This window comes from Dipodomys spectabilis, unplaced genomic scaffold (genome assembly GCF_019054845.1).
Source record: "Dipodomys spectabilis isolate Male_0828 unplaced genomic scaffold, ASM1905484v1 ptg000001l, whole genome shotgun sequence".
In the NCBI taxonomy this organism is placed as follows: Eukaryota; Metazoa; Chordata; class Mammalia; order Rodentia; family Heteromyidae; genus Dipodomys; species Dipodomys spectabilis.
Window position 1 is genome coordinate 29,253,880 of NW_024870678.1, and position 21,336 is coordinate 29,275,215.

The following is a 21,336-nucleotide window of genomic DNA, read 5'->3' on the forward strand; positions in this document are numbered from 1 at the left end:
ATCATTAGAAATGATCGTTAAGGCCCCTATTAATTTCAGGTACCTCATATCCACTAGACAGTACCAAAGAATAAAAAAGATTTATATGTGCCCCAGTTAAATTTATTTAGTTTTGTCTAATACATAATTGCATTTGCTCTATAAAATAAACAGAAAGTATAAAACTGTAAAAAAAACAGTACTGAAAATTATACAAACTGTTTCAAAGTATTTTCTAAAACAGATCTTTTAAGTCCAACTGCAATGTACCCCAAGGAATGGTAATAAAATGTGAAAGGTAGAAAATGATCATTGACAGAAGCCAGCAACACAGTCAGAATCTCTCAATGATAGGAAATGCTGAAGAACTGCAGCTCCGCTCCTGCTGCTGTCCTTGGTACTTCAGTGACGAGATTCACCGATTTTTATTATTGAACAAACCTGCTACATTACTAATGCTATACATGAATTTTAAAGCACAGCTTGAGCATTTCACAAACCTTGAGACCATTATACTTTTCAGATTTGGTCATTTATGACCTCAAATACCACATCCTTTAAAAAAAACAACTGTGGCAAAAATACATGTAAAACTTTACCATCACAAAAATGTACAACTAAGTACATTTACATTCACAATACTATGCAACCAACACTACTAACTTGTTCTGAAACATTTGCATCACTCTGAAAGAAAACCCTATAACCATTCTATAGTCATACTGTTCACCCTTGCCAACCACTCATCTGATTTATTTCTATGGACTTGCTTACTCTGGTTATTTCATATAAATGGAATTATAAAGTATATGGCCTTTATGGTCTAGCATTATACACTTAGTATTTTTTAAACAAATATTACATCCCTTTGCATTGAAGACAGATGCTGGTATGAATCATGTATAAAGAAAAGATCCATCAGAAACTACTGGGGAAGGAGATGTGCGGGAGGCAGGTGTGAATCACCCGAGTCCTTTCAGAATGCATGTCATTCGCAGTACTAACTAGTGTTTCACGATGAGTGTCTCAACAACAGATTTAACACTTTAAATGAAAAATTAAAAGTCTATAGAATTCATGTTCACCAAATTATTAACCATTCAAGGCAATTTCATGTCATGTCACAGCTGTTTTCACAAAACGATTACTATTGTAGGGAATCAATGCTGTTCTCCCCATATATCAGATCCCTTATTTAACTAAATAATGGTGAGTTATCCGTAGTTACTTAAGTCAGGTCATAATTTTCTCATTAATTGAATTGATAATGACTGTTGACATGATAAACCACTGGGTAGTATTTACCACCATTTTAATTTCTACAGCTTACTTTAGATAAATAACATGATTAAATCAGAAATGCTGTGTTTCAAATTTCTCAAATTACAAATTTGTTTTTGCTGACACTTTGAAAGAAGTCACTAAATCTAAAATTGTTATCTCAGAAGGCTTTGAATCAATGAGTTTTATTCTTATTTCTACGAAGCATGTTCACGAACTTTCCATGTAACCCACTTCTTTGTAATTAATTAAAAGTCCCTCTCTATATGTGTTGGATTATCCAGTAAGCTAAATACAAAGTGTCACTTTTGAAATGTTCTAAGGTAAGAAGAGGGCCTTTATCTCTGTAATAAATCTGAAAATCTGTTGGCCAGAACATACCAAACTTGGTTAGCTTTCTTTTTGGTATAATCCCTAAATTCTCTTCCAAACAGTAGCAAACACAATTCTAGGCAATGATATTTATTTGCTTTTTCTTAATCTAAATGTCCCTTCTCTTTCTGCATTTGTAAAGTGGGAAAGTGAGCCATGTCAGGTTACATGGGAAGTTGGAAGGTATTATTTTCTGAATTTACTTTGACCTTTCTAATAAAAGGTGACTTCCAAAAAAAACCCAACCTTCCTTGTGTCTCCTTTCATTTATATAAGATTTCATTCGAAGTAACTCAAACTATTTTTCTAGAAATCAGGTTTGAAAATCAGTGACAAAACACATCAGTAAATTATTATTTTATAGTACTGAGCATTGTACCCAGGGCCTTAATAAGCAAGTGCTTCAACATTTGAGCTATGTTTCCCAGTCCGTTTGTTCCAGTTGTTTTTGAGATGCGTCTTGATTACACTTACCCAGGCTAGCCTTGAATTAATGACCTTTCTAGACCTGCCTCCTATGAGCTTCTTCGTTGGTAAATTATTTTAAACATAATAAAGTGCATCAGTAATGAGTTGATACACTTTAAAGGTATAAATAATTCACCTACTCTGACTTCCTAAAACTCATGAGCATGTTAAGATCACTTAGCAGAATAAACTGAAATATGTCATAAAAATTCTCTCCATCAAAAAGCCTTGTGCAGAGCCAGGTGCTGATGGCTCAGGCCTGTGATCTGAGCTACTCAGGAAGCTGAGATCTGAGGATTATGGCTCAAAGCCAGCCTGGGCAGAAAAGCCCCTGTTAAGACTCCTATGTCCAATTAATCATTCAAAAACTGGAAGTGGAGCTGTGGCTCAAAGTAGTAGAGTGTTAGCCTTGAGCAAAAAAGAGCTCAGGCCCAGTACCCAGGCTCTGAGTTCAAGCCTCATAACTGACAAAAACAAGCAAACAAACTTGTGCAGAATATAGAGTCAACTGTTTTCTCTCTACTGTACTACTAAACACCTCTGCCAATAACACCATCACTCAATGTGATGTATTATACATGGAATGAATGTACTCCAAAGAAAACTGAGAAGAGAAAATCCATTCCTTTTTAGGTTTCTTTTCAGAATGCAACATACAAGATTTCTTGTGCTTTGCATTCAAAGACCTCAAAAGGCATCAAATCTGTACATGTCATACCTGTTATCAATGTAGTAATACAAACCACCAAACATTCAATGGGTATAGAAGTTTGTTGCAAACTCCATTACCTTCAATATTACTAAGATCACAGATAGTAACAGCAATAACATGGATGGGATATGCAGAACAAGGTCCAAGACCAAGAAAAGATTCTATGCTACTCACAAACCAGAAACTCTCTCTTACTGATAGGGTTGAAAACACCCTTATACAAGTACTTTTGTAGAATCCAATCAAAATTGGGTCCAATATTTCTCTTTCTAACTTGCTTTCCTTAAAAATCTGAAACTACTAAGCAAAAGAGAAAGAGATGATGACTAGGCTAACTCAACTAAAATCAGCACTGCAAAGAAGCACCATTAAAATGCTAGTGACATTAAGATAGCAGTCACTACCATTTTGTTACATGACTGTAAGACTGAGATAACATAATTTAACCACACTATTCATAAATTACCACTACTTTTCAGATTGTAAATATGTACATACAAACAGACACCCATTCCAATATCAGAAGACCTGGCATGTTCCAGGCTTTGCTATAAGATCTCTATTTTGTTGTGCATGAAAATCGCTAGATAACTTGTTAAAATAGATTGCTTGTTCCCATCTCAAATACAAAGAGCTGAGGGGGAATGGGAAGGAGAGACAGAGAATGAGAGAATATCTTGTGCTCCATTCTGAAGCTTGCCCTTTATCTTGCTGTTTGACAAAGATTAAGAGATCAACAGACTTCTCAATTTACAATCTACCAGGCCAACATACAAACCTTTTCGTGCTTAAGAGGGCAAACACAAGGTTCTCATTACAGGTTTTAAAGAAATAATCATGCCAGGAAGTCTCTAGTCCTTCAATACCTCTAGATGGAAATACTAAGACACCGAGGAAGCAGAGAAAACTAAGTATGAAAACTAAGCTTTTCATACTTAAAGAAAAACAGTTCAACAGTAAAAACAAAGTGAGAAATGATCAACATCAACCAGCTACTCCTGGAATACACAGGTCAAAATTAAAGAAACAATATGAGTGCATCTGGAATTTGTTAAACAAGTATTATGATTTTATTTAAATGAAAGTTTTCCTTTGTAAGTTAATGAGCCATATAAAGGAAAAACATCAATTTTATTAGAACTTGAACACATGTTGCAAAATGAACACATTCTAACAAAACAGTATGGTGGCATAACAAAAAAACAGTGAAAGATGTGCAAAAGAAATATGATGTGAAAAACAATGTTAAATATCTCATGATCTGGTGTGGAAACAAGAAGCCTAAATTTAGAACTCATGGACTTGAAAACCACAGCCATAAAACAAACATAAACACTGTGCTATCCTAATTATGGACACGTTCTTCAGCAAAACTGTAAGGCAGAGTTCTATTCTAAAGTATCTGAGATCTTATTTTTGGCTTCTTAACAGCAATGGATTTTTTTCAAATTAAATTAATCTCACAATTGAAAAGAAAGCTTAAGCATTGACAAATCAGTATTCTAAAAGGAAAATGACAAATGAGGCAAAACAATTGATTAGTCTTTACTGCTACATTTTTCAACTGTAGTAAGGACTGATCCAACCAAAACAAATCTTAAGCAGTTCAGAATTTTCTAATGCCCAAGGAACGTCTCTGCTCAGCCTGATTGCCATATATGGGAATCATAAACCAGGAACTATAAACCCTCAGGAACAATGTAGAAAGGAAGGATAACAATTGAGCTCTGACATTCAAAAACAATGTAGTTTGTCATCACTTTATATTACCAAATGCCAGAATTTACCGAGGACCAATTATTTAGGTATAAATTCTCCTCTTTGCAACTTATTTCTAAATACTGATATAACATGTACATTCATTTTTTAAAGGTCACTACATCAAGTTAATTATAGACAAATCATTTTGAAAGCTTCCAAGAATAGGCCTGTGAATATTCTTCCATTATACCATGATCTTCATACAAAGATAAAACTCTTACTTTCCACTAGAAATATATCAGAAATTAGCTTGGAAATGTCTCAAAGAGATTGTCAACCAAGACATGTACCTGTTTGATTGTTACATTATAAAGAAGCTATTAAACTTCCCATTTTAAAATGTCTTAAAATAATGTAGTTATATTTTTATAAGCATCAAAAGCCAAACTTGCCAAATGCTCATGAACAAACTAGTTGAGCCCTTTGCATTCTGAATATTTAAAATGTATTCATATACGCCCAATTCAAACTTAGGCATATTTTTTCAAGCATTAAAATTATCTAGCAAATACATAATACCATGAAGAGTTTCAAATTAAATTTACAGGCTTGTTTTTTGTTTTTGCTTTTACCTCCCATATACATATATGGGTTAAAGCAAAAAGAAAGATTGTGTAAAACACTGCCAAGAGTCTTTGGATATGATATCTAATAAAAAGCTGCGTATGAATCACTTTCCTTGTAGGAGTTGTAAGAGCCTAAGATGAAAACACCTTTGTGGATTATTTTAAATATGACCATTTCAAAACATTTGCCAAACATTAGTCATGATTTTAAGCATATTTCAGTATAATAGAGATCCCTATGCATCACTGATTGTCAAAGGAGAAATCTGGAAAATAAAAACTATGTAATGATCTTACGCTTAAGCAATTGAAAGTTATTCTTCTGCCACAGATTTTAATCAAAATTTTGCTTTTCGATTAACCTGTGCTTCAACCCATAGAAAATATGTGGAATAAGTTGTTTGGTCAGGATCTTGTTAGTTTAAGAAGCAAAAAGTTTAAGAACCAAAATATGCACACAATTAAAAAAAACTAATTCTGAAATTTATGTAAAGATTAGATCACCCTGTCCAGCAAGTTCCAAAAATTTCACACATTTCAAACGTTAAGGCAACTTTTTTTCAAACTAAACAGTACTTTATAAAAATATATGTCACTTCAAAACATTTATATACACAGTGACAATAAATTTTGCTAGTTGTAATCTTTAATACATTAATAAAAGTGTCACATATTACAAAGAAATTAGGTGCCTGGATGTGTGTATGTGCACATGAAGGTACAGTTCTTACAGTACAGGTTTTAAAACTGAGCGTAGTGAACGTCCTTCTTTAGTGAGCTCTCGAGTCACACACATACAGGGCAATGGGATTGCTTCCTCCCGTTTCTCTACCACATTGTAACTGCATTTCTTCAAGTGGTCAGCCATGCTCAGGATGTCAGCAAATTTCCACTCATCAACAGAACAAAATGCAGTACTGAATCGCCATACCTAGAAGAAAATTCCACTTCAGAATTAAACAAGTCAATTTACAGAAAACCAAAACACACTTCTGGCTCTAATTATACATATATTTTTCTACTGTTAAGAAGAACACCTAGTATTTCAAGTAGTTAGCTACTTGAAAATCTGGATGTAAGTCTTGGTCAAATTGACACTTCTATGGGATAGTGATTACAATAAATAAATCTAATACATAAAAAAATAAGTAAGCCAGGCGCCAGTGGCTCACACCTGTAATCCTAGCTACTTAGGAGGCTGAGAGCTGAGGATCATGATTCAAAGCCAGCCTGGGCAGGAAAGCCCATGAGACTCTTATGTCCAATAAACCACCAGAAAACCAGAAGTGGCACTGTGGCTCAAATGGTAGAGCGCTCACTTTGAGCTGAAGAACTGAGGGACCGCGCTTGGGCCCAGAGTTCAAGCCCCACGACTAACACACACACACACACACACACACACACACACACACACACACACACACACACACACACACACACACACACACACACACATACAACAAGTAAAAGCCAACATTAAAAACTCATACCCAATGTGGCTTATTAAACATAAAACAAATGTAACTTCATGAATGCAGAGCTACTTTCTAAAATAACATATACTGTATACAATTATTTTTATGTGAAAGTACCTATGTTAAGCTATTCATAACCTGGAGATACTGACAAATATTTTTTCTCCCTAGAGTTTTCATTAATACCTGTTACTCCATACAAAGTATTCTAAAAAATACTTAAGCTTATTCAAACACAACTCACAAGTACTGAAGCTACTAAAAATATTTTTTAAAAACCAGTTGCTTCAATTTATTCAAAATGTCCCTAAAAGTTTACAATTAAAGAGTAAGATTATGCAAAAATGGATCTTATTGTAGGCTATGCAATTGCTTTTAAGATAAAGGACTCATCTGTCATCCCTGTTCATGTGTCTACTGGAAACATGTGAGCTATTTCCCCTCGCTGAGTCAGCAACTCCTGAAACACTATCTCCCTAGTCCATCAATGGTATATGGCCCCTTATCATCTTTATGAATGGAAACATAATGCTTCCTAGACATACATAACAAGCATGAATGAAGACTAAGAAAGCCCTAGGTAACAATTATGAACAGGGCAAGAAAAACCTACACATCCCAGCTAATAGAATGATGTCTAGATAGAGAACACTGAATATTATCATCCCTTGGTATCCAAGGAGGATTGGTGCTAAGATACACTGGTATGCTATAGGTGTTCAAATGTGGGTACTAAGAAAACCTTGCAAGAAGAAAGAAAACATGAGAAAAACAAGTCAGTGTGGCAGGGATATAAAGTAAAAGGAAAAAACGGCAGAAGGTTAAGTATGAATAAGATTATAAAAAGTTGAACACACTTCTGTTAAAAAGACAGCCTCTAATCCAAAAGGTCGATGGAGGAATACTAACAAAGCTATAAACATTAACTGATAGCGTAAGAACCGTGTCTAAGAAACATTATATATATAATTCTAAATTCTTGTATAGAGTTGGAGAGAAGTCCACTGGAAGTAGAGACTCAGAAGGAAGCTGTAGTAGTGCTCCAGAAGAGAATCAAAGATGAGAGTGAACTAGGAAAAGGGTAGGGAGACAAATGAAAACCTGGCAGATATGAAAACAGCAAGAATGAAAAGGACTTAATTACCTAGATATAGAAATAAAGTGAGCAAAAAACAATCACAGACCGCTGGTGTAGACAGCTTGTTAGACAATAACAGCCCTTCCTGAGATTAAGTGGGTAGAGGAGTAAATTGGACATTTTGAGATTGAGGAAACTATTATATAACCAACTAGAGATATCCAGTAAATGCTTGTCTATTTTGTACAGAAAATGACCACAGTATAGGGGTCGTTCTAACTAATTTATATGTGATGTTAATTTAAACTTGGAGGCTAGGTGAGATTATTAAAAATTCCCTGAAAATATTTCATTCCAAGTTAATACTAGTGAATAAGAACTGAGTTCATAGTGTGTCATCCCAAAAAGGGAAAAACTAACCATCTTGCAAAACGAAATTTCTGCCACCAGATGCCCTTTTGGGGAAAGAAATTCATAAAATAACTTGTGTGTTCATTCATTGATCAAGGCCTCGAAGAGAGAACAATAAAAGATAAAACCTAAGGTTATCAAGAATAATCAGAATTCTGAATACTTTGCAACCAAATGTTCAGCTTATCAAAACTGCCTACACATAAGAAAATGTAAAATTTTCTACATATTCTAAAATGAAAACTACCTGTAATCACAGATCTCTGCAATCCTTTTGTGCTAGTTATGGGGCCTGAACGCAGGGCCCGGCTACTCTCCCTAAGCTGTTTTTGCTCAATGCTAGTGCTCTACCACTTGAGCCACAGCTCTGCTTCTGCCAGTTTAGAGGCTAACTGGAGAAGAAAGTCTCATGGACTTTCTTGCCTGAACTAGCTTTGAACTGCAATACTCAGATTTCAGCCTCTTGAGTAGCTAGGATTATAGGCATAAGCCACTTGGTACCTGGCTACAATCCCTTTTACTTTTCACTGCATAGGGCTTCTAATAGAAGCTAAGCATATCACAGGAGGGAAATGGTAGAGCCAGGTCTGCTAGATTTATTATAGGCGTCACTCCTTTGTACTGTAGTAAGGCTAGCTATCCACAATATAATTCTGACATATAAAACTGGCAAGACTGCTGGGAAGATGGCTCAGTGGTAGAGCGCTTGCCTTGCATGCCTGAGGCCCTGGGTTCGATTCCTCAGCACCACATAAGCAAAAAGAAAAAAGCCGGAGTGGCGCTGTGGCTCAAGTGGTAGAGCGCTAGCCTTGAGCTGAAGAGCTGAGGGACAGCGCCAAGGCCCAGAGTTCAGGCCCCACGTCCGGACCAAAAAAAAAAAAAAAAAAAACTGGCAAGACTAAGCCGGGCACTGGTGGCTCACGCCTGTAATCCTAACTATTCAGAAGGCTGCGATCTGAGAATCGCAGTTCACAGCCAGTCTGGGCAGAAAAATCTGTGAGACTCTTATCTCCAATTAATCATCAGAAAACTGGAAGTGGCGCTGTGACAATGTGGTAGAGTGCTAGCCTTGAGCTGAAGAGCTGAGGGACAGCACCCAGGCTCAGAGTTCAAGCCCCACAACTGACCCTCCATTCTCCCCCAACCCCGCCCCCCAAAAAATCTGATAAGAATAAAGGTAACTGTAAGCAAGATGGTCTTCTTTCTCCATTGTCATATGGGGAAACTGTTTCAGAAATCAGAAGACTGCAACACGGATGTAAAGGAAGCTGTTAACAGAGAATTAAGGAAGTGTAAAACAAATGCCCTTTGTCATGTGAGTCTAGATCTGGGAAATCTACAATAAATTTGTGATTATGGCAAACAACTCTATTCTAGTTCTCCGCTGACATTTTAAAAAAATGCATCATGATATTAGCTTTACAGGATAATCAATTTCTCAGCAAGGTATTCACTGTATTAATGCTGCAGCATTATTGCCTACTCTTTAAATAAGTAGATTTGGTGAAGATTGAACTAACCTTTTCCTTAATCTGCCATGATGAATTTCCTTCTGGATACTTCTTTTTCCCCCACTGCAATATAACCATTCCTCGAGACTGAAGCAGACTGCCACATACATCCCTCATTAGTCTGGATACACAGGAGAGCTGGCATAAACTGAAGCCATCAAGAAAGCCTGCAATATGTTGCAGGACCTCAAATGGAAGACTACTTAGATGGTCACTATGTAATCCCAGTACACAGTTTCTAGAAGGCTCTGCTAATACCGTAGACACACATGGCTGAACTCCAAATGACCTCAAATGGCGGTCATGTATAATCTTTGCTCCTAGTGTTGATGGACAAAACCTACGCTGGGAATAGGTACAACCATAGTAAGCTAAAGGACACCTCTGTTCCATCCATCCGTTGAGTCCAGCGTGAATGTCACCATGCACATTCTTAAAATGTGAAGAAAATTCCTTTCTCCTAAATAACTGTCCACACACAAAGGTAAACATTGAACGTTGCTTAGGTTGGTATCTAGCAACACATTCTAATACTAAATCCAGCCCAAGTGTCTGAAAAGGGCTGGGATTTGAAAGTTGTGGATTGGCATGATCACAAGCTGAAGCTGAAGCTATTTCCCCAACCATTGTATTTGTAGCTAATATTGCAGATGGAAGTGAAAAGGTCTGTGTCCCAAAGTCAACGTGATACACATCTACCATGCGACTATCAGATATACCCCTTCCTCCTGGAGAGTCTCCTAGACAAAAGAGTAACGCTGCTGTAATCAGATCTATTCCTTGGAGGCCCATGGGATCTTCTCCAACTTCCAAGTCGGATGTATCTACAGCTTTATCTTCCTTTGGTTTAGACCAACATGAGTTAGAGAGAAATTTGAATGAAGGAGTATGATTTAAAGATAAAACATCCATATTCCTCAAGTCTCCTAAGTCTACTTTTTTCCAATACAATTCTCCTTCATCTTCACCATCTGGCATGAGGATATGCTGAACTGTGCCATTAGGCAAAGCGCTGGATGGAAGTATTTCCCTAAGTTGTGCTCCTACTAAAAGCGAATTGGAAGGTTCTGAAGTACCATCTGATGCTATGCATTCTCCATTTGTTAAGTTACTTTGTAATGAGTCATCATGAAAATTCTGATCATCATCTTTGACCTGTGTACGTATGTTTTCCAAAGGAAAGCCATTACAAAGAGTAGAAGTGCCATAACAACCTGAATTCAGGTCACATAGTAAATCACTTGAACCATTTTGTTCAGACTGGGCATTCTGACTTGTGCCATTATAGTCGATTCCACCTACTGCCCCTATCTCATCCTCATGAAGATGATCCTGGTCTTTTAAGTTTCTATCTTGTTGGCTTTCCCTGGCATTTTGTCCTTCATCCATTTCATTTGTGGTAGCATGGGGACTTGTATTTAACATGCCAATGTCTCTTGTGGCAGTGTTCAGGATATCTAAAGCAGCAGCCAAACTTCGGGTTGTCTCTACAGTAGCTTGATAAAGTGCACCATAAGATTCTTCATCAACAGACACCAAACCATTAGCATGTGGAATTTCTTGGACACTTGATTTAACAGAGATTTGCTCTCTAGGTTCAGATACTTTATCAGTTGCTTTTGACATCATGGTGGCTACTTTGAGTGATTCTAAGAGCATCCTTTGATCTTGAAGAGCCAAGGCCATATCAAGTTGTGCCACTTCATCAACATCTCTGCTTAGATTTTCATATGATTTCCGGTCTGCATAACTAACTGGCCATCGGTTCCATTCCATAGTACAGCACACCACACTTGCAGGACACATTTCTAGATGTTCAGCAACTTTATTTCGAGCCAGCGTAAATGGACATCCAAAGTCACTATTTAAACAAGGCACGCGCTCAAAAGGACATAAAAGTCGATGCTCATCAGCTTTACAAGAGTGGAAAACTGCTCCACAAACCAATGGACAACCAATCAAGTCACAGGAAACCCCAGGGTCAGGTCTGGTCATACAGCGCCTACTGACACAATTCACACAGTGTGAATGCTGCAGCTCCTCCTCCATAGTGGCCAATCCAGCTCTAGTTTTTGAAATAGAAAAAAAAAGAAAAAGAAAGAAAGAAAAAAAAAAGAAAGCAAGTTAGCCAAAAAGTGGTCAATTTTTGAAAAAATTAATAATATAAACCACTTTATTCTTCAGAAATAAGAATAAACATATGAACATATTCAACTAGTTCATTTTACATACGATCAATAAATCATCTTGAAGGAAGTTAATCACTTTAAGTAACAACTCAGTACTTTAAAATGTCATAAAGTTTCTTTTTTATGTACCAAATTACCAGTATATCAAAGGCATATTATACCTTTCAAAATATAATACTTAAAACGAATATTGTGTACTAAATCAATTAGTGATAATAAGTTACTGTGTACCTTCAATTTCTAGATTTCAGAGAATGCTACAGTTTATCATTTAATTTCAATTAAACTGATTTTGGTTTATCTCACATTGCAGAGACTTCATATTTCTAACAGAATAATCTATTACATAAAGGCACATAATCAAAACTTTTTTACTAATTTTTTATTCCTTCTGAATATATTAACTCATCTCTTCTTCTATATAAACCTATTAAGGTCTACAATAAATCAACAAGCTTAATCAAAGTATATAAGAAATTTATCTAGAAAATAAAAGTTTAGCCCAAGCTATGTAGCTGTGGCTCTCTGGAGAGAGTTTCTTTCATTAAACTACTATGTACCAGGTAGTATTCTGTGTGACACGTTCTCCTAAGGAGCTAGAACAGGAGCCTGCAGACAGTAAAAACCCCATCACCCTCGTGATCAAGATAAAGAAAATAAAATGGTAATATAGAAAAGCTAATCAGGGCTGGGATGTAGCTCAGTGGCAAAGCGCTTGCCTAGCAAGTGCAAGGTCCTGGGTTCGATCCCCAGTACCAAAAAAGAAAAGACAAAAAAATACAGTTAAAAAAAAAAAAAAGAAAAAAGAAAAGCTAATCAGTATGTTAAGAGGGTAGATAATGCATAGTAGCCATGAAGGATAAGAAGTATGAGACCGTAAACTGGTAAGAAAAAAGGCATTCAGCACATGAAAATGCAGAAACACATTCACTGATAACACCTACTCAATCTTCCTATGATTGCTGGATCAGGGTGAAATATAAGATAGCTCTGAAAAGTGAGACCCAACAGAAATGAAGCAAATCCCCTGGTAAGTGTTATATGTTGCTCTAAAGAATTCACTTTTAGTAAGTGAAAGCTCTAGAGAATTTTGAGAAACAGGGTCTAGAAAAGATGAAGAGATTACAGACACCTCATGATCTTTCCTGCATTACAACTAACATTTTAACTTTTTTAGCATCAAATAAAAGAAAGTATAAGCAAGATATACTGGCCTAACTATAATTTGAATCTATTTGATGCATTTTTAAATCATTTCAACCATGTCGTTGGTTTGTTCCTATCAGCATCAAAAACTTAAACTAATACTGACCTTTTATATCATTCTTATTTACTACTCAGTCAAGATTTTAGAAAACCAAAAAGTAACAACAACAAAAATCTAATCTCTAATACACTCACCAACTCTACCCTCACTTTACTGTCTCAATCTGTTCTTAGTGAGGTTTTCTAAATCCAAAGGGTATTTACTTGTTTTTTCAGATGCCATCTCCTTTGGCCGTATTTCATTATGATGACTAACCTTTCCTTTTTGGACTGTTGTTTTCCTTTATTTTTCATGTTGTTTCCACACTTCTCAAATTCTCCTACTGTTACCTCTTTGGTTATTCCTTTATCTAAAATTAGCTTTTTATCAGAGAACGTGTCATTTCTGGTTTATTCTATACATTCTCCTTGGGTGTTCTTCAAAAGTTTCAATACCACCTATATACTGAAATCTCAGCTATAAAAGCATCCTGCCCAGATCCCTCTTGCAGACTCCATACCTCTGTAACAACTTTGTATGTTTTCACTTGTAACTCAAGTGTTTTCCAACTTGTTATACTGCAGTATATAATTTTCTAGCTAAGAAGCATATTCTTGGCCTGTTTTCTAAATTCAGTACATAAAAGATAATTGGCTCTTTTACATATTTTCCTCTAAACTCTATCTTGGACCAGAAAAAGTAATCACTTATCAAATTGCTTTCTTATTTTCTTCCATTAAAGCATGATTTTCCTCGAACTACAATAATAAAAACCTATCTAGTCATCATTAACAGAGCTTTACTTAATTAGGTAAGAAGTTCTATACAATGTTGAATTATGCTAAGGAGAGGAGACACACATTCAACATCAAAATTCTAATTTTAAATTGTGCTTAATAATAAAATAAGGTGCCTTTATATTTTCTTTCAAATTTCATAAACAAGTATACAACTTCCAAATTAAAAACATTCTTCATAGTAGAAGAAATGACAGATGAATAGTGACAAACATTCGTAATTTAAGCAGATGTTCAAAAAGATACGTCAAGAAGAATTGAGACAAAGCTTAACGGTTGATTAGACTGTATAAAGAGCTGTAGCTTTCTTATTTTGCAGCTACTATACAAGTTTATCTCACATGCTAAAGATTACAAGCCTGTCTGTTGCTAAGACAGAAACCTAAAAAACAAGCGATTTCAACAGGAGTGACCACTGCTTTTAGAACTTGTTAGGGACATTTTATGTTACCACATATTCCATCACATGACCACCAGGCAGAACACATCTTAGAAACATCACTAAAAGGAGAATGGGGTTTTTGTATGTGAAATAGCTGCTATTTTAAAGTTTGTGTAAAAAGTTAAGTATTCCAGATGTAAGTTAAATTTAATTATTAAAGCATACTTGGTTTTCAAAAGTAAAAAAAAAAAAAAAGGAGAATGGGGAAAGAAAAAAAAGAAAAAGGGTAAATATTTTGGAAATATATTGCAAGCATATACGAAAACAGTATAAAGAACCTCAGTGAAGGCTGTTGATCAACAGGGGGTTACAGGGCCCCCTAGGGAAGGAGAAACAGGCTCTGTTATTGGGGGAAGGAACTAGAAGGAGGGAGTTGGACTAACAAGGAGAATGAAAGAAGTCAAAGCAGTGAATGCAATCAGAACAGATGGATTTCAACTATGAAAATGGAATATGAAACCCGTTGAAATTGTTTTGGGATAGAGGATGAGTGATAGGGTGAGACTGACTATATTGTAAACAAATGAATCCCCTCCCCCTTATAGTTAATGTAAGCCAATTAAAAACAAACAACAACAAAAAAAAAACACTGGCTTCCTGAAGTGTTAAAAATAGTAACTATTGCCAGCACCTATGGCTCTGCCTATAATACTAGCTACTTAGGAGGCTGAGATCTGAGGATAGAAATTCAAAACCAGCTGGGGCAGGAAAATACATGACTCTTATCGCCAATAAAACTACTCAAAAAAGAAAAAATCCGTAAGTGGTGCTGTGGCTCAAGTGGTAGAGTTCTAACCTTGAGCCAAAAAAAAAAAAAGCTCAGGGACAGAGCCCAGGGCCAGAGTTCAAGCCTAGGACTAGCAAAATAATAATAACTTACAATTCTAAGTTAAATGCAAAAAGAGAGAATACTTTTAAAGGCAAAAGGAAAGAAATGAGTTCTCAAGGATTCTAAATAAAGAGCTGAGACCATATCATCCTTCCTCTGAATGTTTAAAAACAAAAACAATGAAACTTGTACCAACTTATCCAGAATTCCTATTCTTTATTGAAGTTGACTGAAGAAAAAGAGAACATTAATTCTATACTTATTTTATCCTTAAAATATATTAAATCATTTACATCCTTATAAGAACCCAGAGAAATCTGAGGTTCAGAAATGGTTAAATAACTTGCTGAGAATCATCTACCTACTAACTGGCAAAAGTAGGACTTAACTCTGTATCTGACCAATATAAAAAGAGAGTAGCAGACATGGTTGCTTACTGAAGTTCAAGAAAATAAGGCAGCTCTTCAGTAACTGGTGACTCAATTTTAAGATGTTATTTGGGGAATGGAGATTACACAACTTTGCTTGTAGTTTATTCCAACCCTTAATCGCCCTTGTGGTCAAGAAAGTCTTTTTGCTCCTTTCTAATTATAAGAACATATTACTTTACTATGAAGATACCTGTTTAAAATGTCTTCTAAATAATCTGACCAATAATGCCCAACATAAACATAAGGTATATGATATATTTACCAATTCTCAAAATAGCCACAAAAAAGAAGAATCAAGTTCAATCCCATTTGACAGTTCATATGTAAAGAGATAAGAAAATGTAGCAGTCATTTTGGAGTGTGTTTTGGGGAGAGCGAATCCTCAGCTTTTCACAATTTAAAACGCTCCCAGATGTAACCTCTAACATCATAATTAGCAAATTTAAAATGCTTTAATAAAGCTATCCACAGCTACTCATAAATTTTGTGAAATAGATTTTAAACTGCACAGCCCTAATTTTATCTGTTGAACAATGACACAGAAGGTCTGGTAGAAAACAAGTAGCTACAATTGAGGCTTCAATCAAGATGTGCTTAAATTTAAAACTCAATGTTTCTTTTAACTCTGTTGAAGCAGAGTTAAAGAGTTAGCATAGCATTTCCAACATAGTGTCTTGTGAATATCATTGTTGCAATGGGTCATCCTGTGTCCTTGTTTCAGCATTTTGTTATTCCTCTTCCCCTCCCCAAATTAGATAAATGTACATACAAGATGCAAGGTCCAAAATCAAATACAGTGACACCAGGGATATACCATAGGAGGAAGAATATACAAAAGAAACAAAAAAAATCACATAGTACATTAAAAACAACAAAAACAAAGAAAAATCTCTTGTGCCATATGTTGGGGTTCATTTTGCTTAGCATCATCTTATGTGGTCATATGTACATAGCTTTTGAGCTTTTCTGCTCATCTGGTAAGATAATCCTAGACATATACTAGTTATTTCAAGAGAAATCATGGGACCTCTATTTCTTTGGGTCTGGTTTACTACACTTAATATGAACTTTACAACTTGGGGTAGATGAGGGAGGGAAGAGATAGCAGCAGAAAAACAAAGGAGGGAGTAACAATGCTGGACAAGAAATGTACTCATCACCTTACTGATATAACTGTAAACCTCTGTACATCTTTATAGGAAAGTAAAATTAAAAATTAAAAAAGAGTTAGCATGGCAAATAACATCTGTGTTAATTTACACTTTAATATGGATTTCTGGAAAAAGTTTTATTAAAAACTTTACAGTAGTTTCAATTTTCTCTACAGAAGTGCCTTGCCAAACACACTCTGTGGCTGACAAGCAATTCTTAAAAATAGTTTTAAGACATGGCATTTTCCCATACAATGAAATGAGATCTTGTCATTTAAGGCAAAGAGATAGTGCCCTCAAATATTTTTCCAAAATCACGGAAACACAAAGGGAGATAACAAACCAGCATGATTTCATAACATGTCAAGAAAAGTCACCGAATGTATGCAAAACAGATTGTTGAGTGAGGATTGTTCCTTCTATTAAAAGACGCACATCTTTCCTTACCTTAACATGCCACTCCAACTCTTTAGCCTTAGCTTAAATGCTACTTTTCCGTGTACCTCAAAACAAAGGTTCTGATGTATATTTATCAACTAGTACATTTCCCCTGTTAGTACTAAAAACTCAAAGTAAATCATGATTCTAATATCTACCCACAGGACATCTTCAAGCTCCACAAAGGTCAAAGCCATCTCTATCTCACTCATGACTGTGTTCCCTGCATTCAAATTCTGCCCTAAACAGATTCATTTGTGTAAATATGTGAATAAAAACAACAAGGCATGCAATAAAACAACAACATGGATTCCAAACAACTGAGATTCTTGATGTCAAAAACATAGCCCATGAAAAAAGATAGATTTACAGCTCTGCCATTAGACAACGAATCTGAGTCAAAGTTACAGCCTTACCGTGGCTTGAAAGTCAATGGTGGGGGTGGGGGGAAGGGGTTGGAGATGTGGCTCAGTTGGTAAAACACTGCCAATGAGTCAAAGTATCAGATACATAGTTTGATTTCCAGTCTCAGATAAAAAAAAAAAGCCAGTGGTGTTCACATATGGAGCACCTAGCTGGTGTGCTAACAGGTGGTATTACATATGGATTAGAGATAGCTCTATCATCTTTTAAAAAGTAAATCAATGGGAAAGGTAAATCAAAGAAAGGAAATGTCAATCTTCCATTGTTTAAAAAAATCTTTAAAAACTAACATTGATTAAAAAAAGGAGGAAACATGTTGCTCCATTATTTTATTGCTAATCAACTCTGGAGGCTAGTTAATAAGAAAAACTAAATGAAGAGGCACTAATTTAAAAAAAAAGACAAGGTTTGGTGTTTAGACTTGTACAGACACTGAAGGATATAAGATGAGGAGGGGCTTGAAATAGGGAGTGGCACTAATCTACGGCCTTAATATTAAAATTAGCATGGTATTAGACAAAATAGAATTCTACTTAAAATAATAACATGTTGTCCCAAAGTACGGGTGATGTGGAACTAGACAGACCTGTTTAAATGATTAACCATTATTACAAATAAGTCCATTAGTGCAATGTTGCCAGAAGCATCTCAGGGCAAATATCCTTCATATAGTCAAAGTTACCAGTGTGTATATGGTAAATGCAAACATAGATTGACTACTGCTCGGATGCATTTCATTTTAATTATCATAATAAAACGATACTTTGGTTGGACATTTTGTCGTGTGTGTGTGTGTGTGTGTGTGTGTGTGTGTGTGTGTGTGTGTGTGTGTGTGTGTGTGTGTGTGTGTGTGTGTGTGTGTGTGTGTGTGTGTGTGTGTGTGTGTGTGTGTGTGTGTGTCCTTGGGTTTAAGTTCAGGGCCTGGGCACCGTCCCCAAGCTCTTTTGGTCACGGTTGACCCTCGACCACTTGAGCCACAGTTTCACTTCTGGCATTTTGTTGGTTATTTAGAGACTGGCTTCGAACCATGATCCTCAGATCTCAGCCTCCTGAGTAGCTAGGATTATAGGCATAAGCCACTGGCACCCAGGTTGTCTTAGCTTTAAAAAGTATGTAGGGTGGGGATCTGGAGGTATAGCTTAGTGGTACAGCCCTTGTCTAGAATATCTAAGAGCCTAGGATATCCTCAGCACTGAAAATAAACATAATAAAAAGTTAAAAAATTAAAAAGGAGGGTGTCAAGGTGGCTAGACAAGACTCTATCACTGGATTCCCAACCCATACAGCACATGTCCTGGTCCAAAATGGCTCAATGAGTTACAGTATGTAATTGTTTTATTAAACTTTTGTTCCTGGTTTTAAGATGAATTACATGAGAAAAAAACTCAAGTATATATCATTCCCGATGTGATATAATAGAAAATATACAACTTGTACTTCTAAACATGGTCATGGTGACAGATTGGTTTCAAAGTGGTGAGTTGAAATGTTCTCCATTAAACAAATTAAAGTATCACAGCTTTTTATCAGAAAGGAAAGCAATATTAGTAAACGTTAATACTAAGATAAGAACCTGTGTGAACTGATGCTCAGTTCAAAGCGTTCCACCAGGCTGGCAGTGAGTGGCCTGCCAACGACTCTCAGCTTTTGGGCTCGAGGCAGTTTCTGTACTCTGAAATCAATGTAGATCTTTGGAAAGGTTGGTTATAATTGTGTCCAATAAGACATGAACATGCAGTTCTTAGAAAACAGCCACATTTATACACACAACTTCATGTACAATTGTTTTTATATCTGCTTAAACTTAAGAAGCTCATTAAATGCAGTGATATGAGGAACTACTGTATCTAGTGCTAACATTTCTCTTTGAAAGACATACTTTGTTAGAAGGAAATTTGATGTATGCTCATGTAACACCTCCCTAAACTGACCTACAAGCAATTTATTCAAGCTCAATCTCACCTATTTCATTGCAATGAATATGAAATTAAGTAATACTTAGTCTTTTTTGAGTCAAAACAAGTTTTCTACAAACACAGTGCCATTCTATAATACAATGACCAGTGTTCACCAACTCCCTTCATCAAAATAGTCTCAGCAGATCACTTAAAATATCACAATAGTCATATGTTTTAGATCTGGCTTAGAGACCAAATACTAAACTCATTAACCAATACCTATTTTGGTGACTTTCAAATAGCTCTCCGACTACATACATTGTCAAAAAACGTTAGCAATTATTTATGCAGTACTGCATTTTAATGTTACATTTTATATGAATACTTAGTTGTTGTTTTTTTAAGCAAGTCTCCCAATGCTAGCAACTTAGAAACACTGGGTTCAACCTAAACATTTTAGTAAACTTGGAACACACAGGCAAACTCCGGTTCCATTTCTAGAATCACCCACGAAATAAAGCTTTATGTTAATTAAAGTCCTGGGTAAAAAACAAACTGGCAATTTAAGGAGTTTGCAAAACACCACGCTGTCCCCAATTAAACTTCCACAGTGAGAAACAGTGACTAAGCATCAAGAAGAGGGATTCAACGAAAACCACAGACTGAAATCTACCCCTGGGCGGAGGGGGGAGGGAGGGGAGAATCCTAAAGGCGAATTTTATGGTGTCCTGCCTTCGGCCCGGTGAACCACTCAACTGTTTTGGAAAACTTTACTACGCACCAAGGTAGGGCACGGTCATTTACTGGGCAGCAGAGAACAGGTTCACCACCTAGAGAGTTGGCTGGGGGGTGGGGCGGGGAGGCTGCGTTCAGAGTTCTAACTTAACCTACATTGGTATCAAGATGCCCATAAATAACTTCATCTTGGCTCGGAGTCGTCAACAACAACAAAGTAATCGCGAGAAAGAAAAAGGTCAGTTTGCTTCCCCAAGCATCTTTAATTCAGGATTTACAACCGGGGCTGGAAGTTAAAAGCAGAGACGGGCCGGGGGTGGGGGTGGGGGGTGGGGAGCAGGGTTTACCCAGACAGCTCAGTCACGTGGAACACCCCCCCCCCGCAGATCCTGGGGCTGCACCCCGCGATCTGTGTGCCCGCCCCGCAGGTCTGCAGCGCGGGGCAGGAGTTCGCCTTTCACAAGGTCTGAGGCTGAGCCGGGCCGTCTCGCTTCCATGAATGGAAAAGTTACCAACTCCGCTCATCCCGCCGAGAGAGTTTCCAGGCCGCCCCAAGTCCTCACTTTAACCCGTTTGTCCCCAAAGAATCCCAACTTGCTCGACGCCCCCCAAAGGCACGGGGTTCCCTAAAAGTTTGACAACCCCTCCTCGACCTGCGCGCGCGCACGCACCCCCAAACCAGGGTGACCCGGGGGGGGGGGTCGGCGGCCCCGGGGTTCGGGTCGCCATTTGCTGACCGCCTCAACCGCTGGCCACGCAGGCGGCGGGGCGCGGACCCCGGGGGCGGACGGCCCCGGCCCCGCGCGCCCGCACGGCGGCCCCGGCCCCCGAGCCGCGCCGACTCCGCTCCGCCCGGGTCCCGCCGCGGCCCCGGAGCCCAGGTCCGCGCCCCGCTCGGCCGCAGCCGCGGTGCCCGGCGCTCTCCGCGGCCCGCGCCGGCCTCCCCGCGGGCGGGGCCTCCCGGACACTCACCGGCCGCTGCGGCCGAACCGCGGCCCTGGCCCCGCTTGCCGTGGCCGCCGTACCCCGAAGCTCCGCGCCCCACGCTCGGGACCGGTCCGCCTCCTCCTCCGCGCCGCTCTCCACAACCCGGCCGCCGCCTTTTCTCTCTTCCACGGCCTCCTCCAAAGGCGGCCGCCCTCT

The 21,336-nt window shown here is 37.6% G+C and overlaps 1 protein-coding gene across 1 annotated transcript; it reads right to left on the reverse strand.

The window, feature by feature from the left end:
• Positions 1–3,924: 3,924 nt before the first annotated feature.
• On the reverse strand, positions 3,925–21,309 carry Fbxo30 (F-box protein 30). The gene is made up of 3 exons (XM_042687061.1): positions 21,166–21,309; positions 9,624–11,679; positions 3,925–6,070 (listed from the first exon to the last, which is right to left on the reverse strand). The coding sequence occupies exons 2-3, from the start codon at positions 11,661–11,663 to the stop codon at positions 5,867–5,869; spliced, it is 2,244 nt and encodes a 747-aa protein (XP_042542995.1). The 5' UTR covers positions 11,664–11,679; positions 21,166–21,309; the 3' UTR covers positions 3,925–5,866.
• Positions 21,310–21,336: the final 27 nt, after the last annotated feature.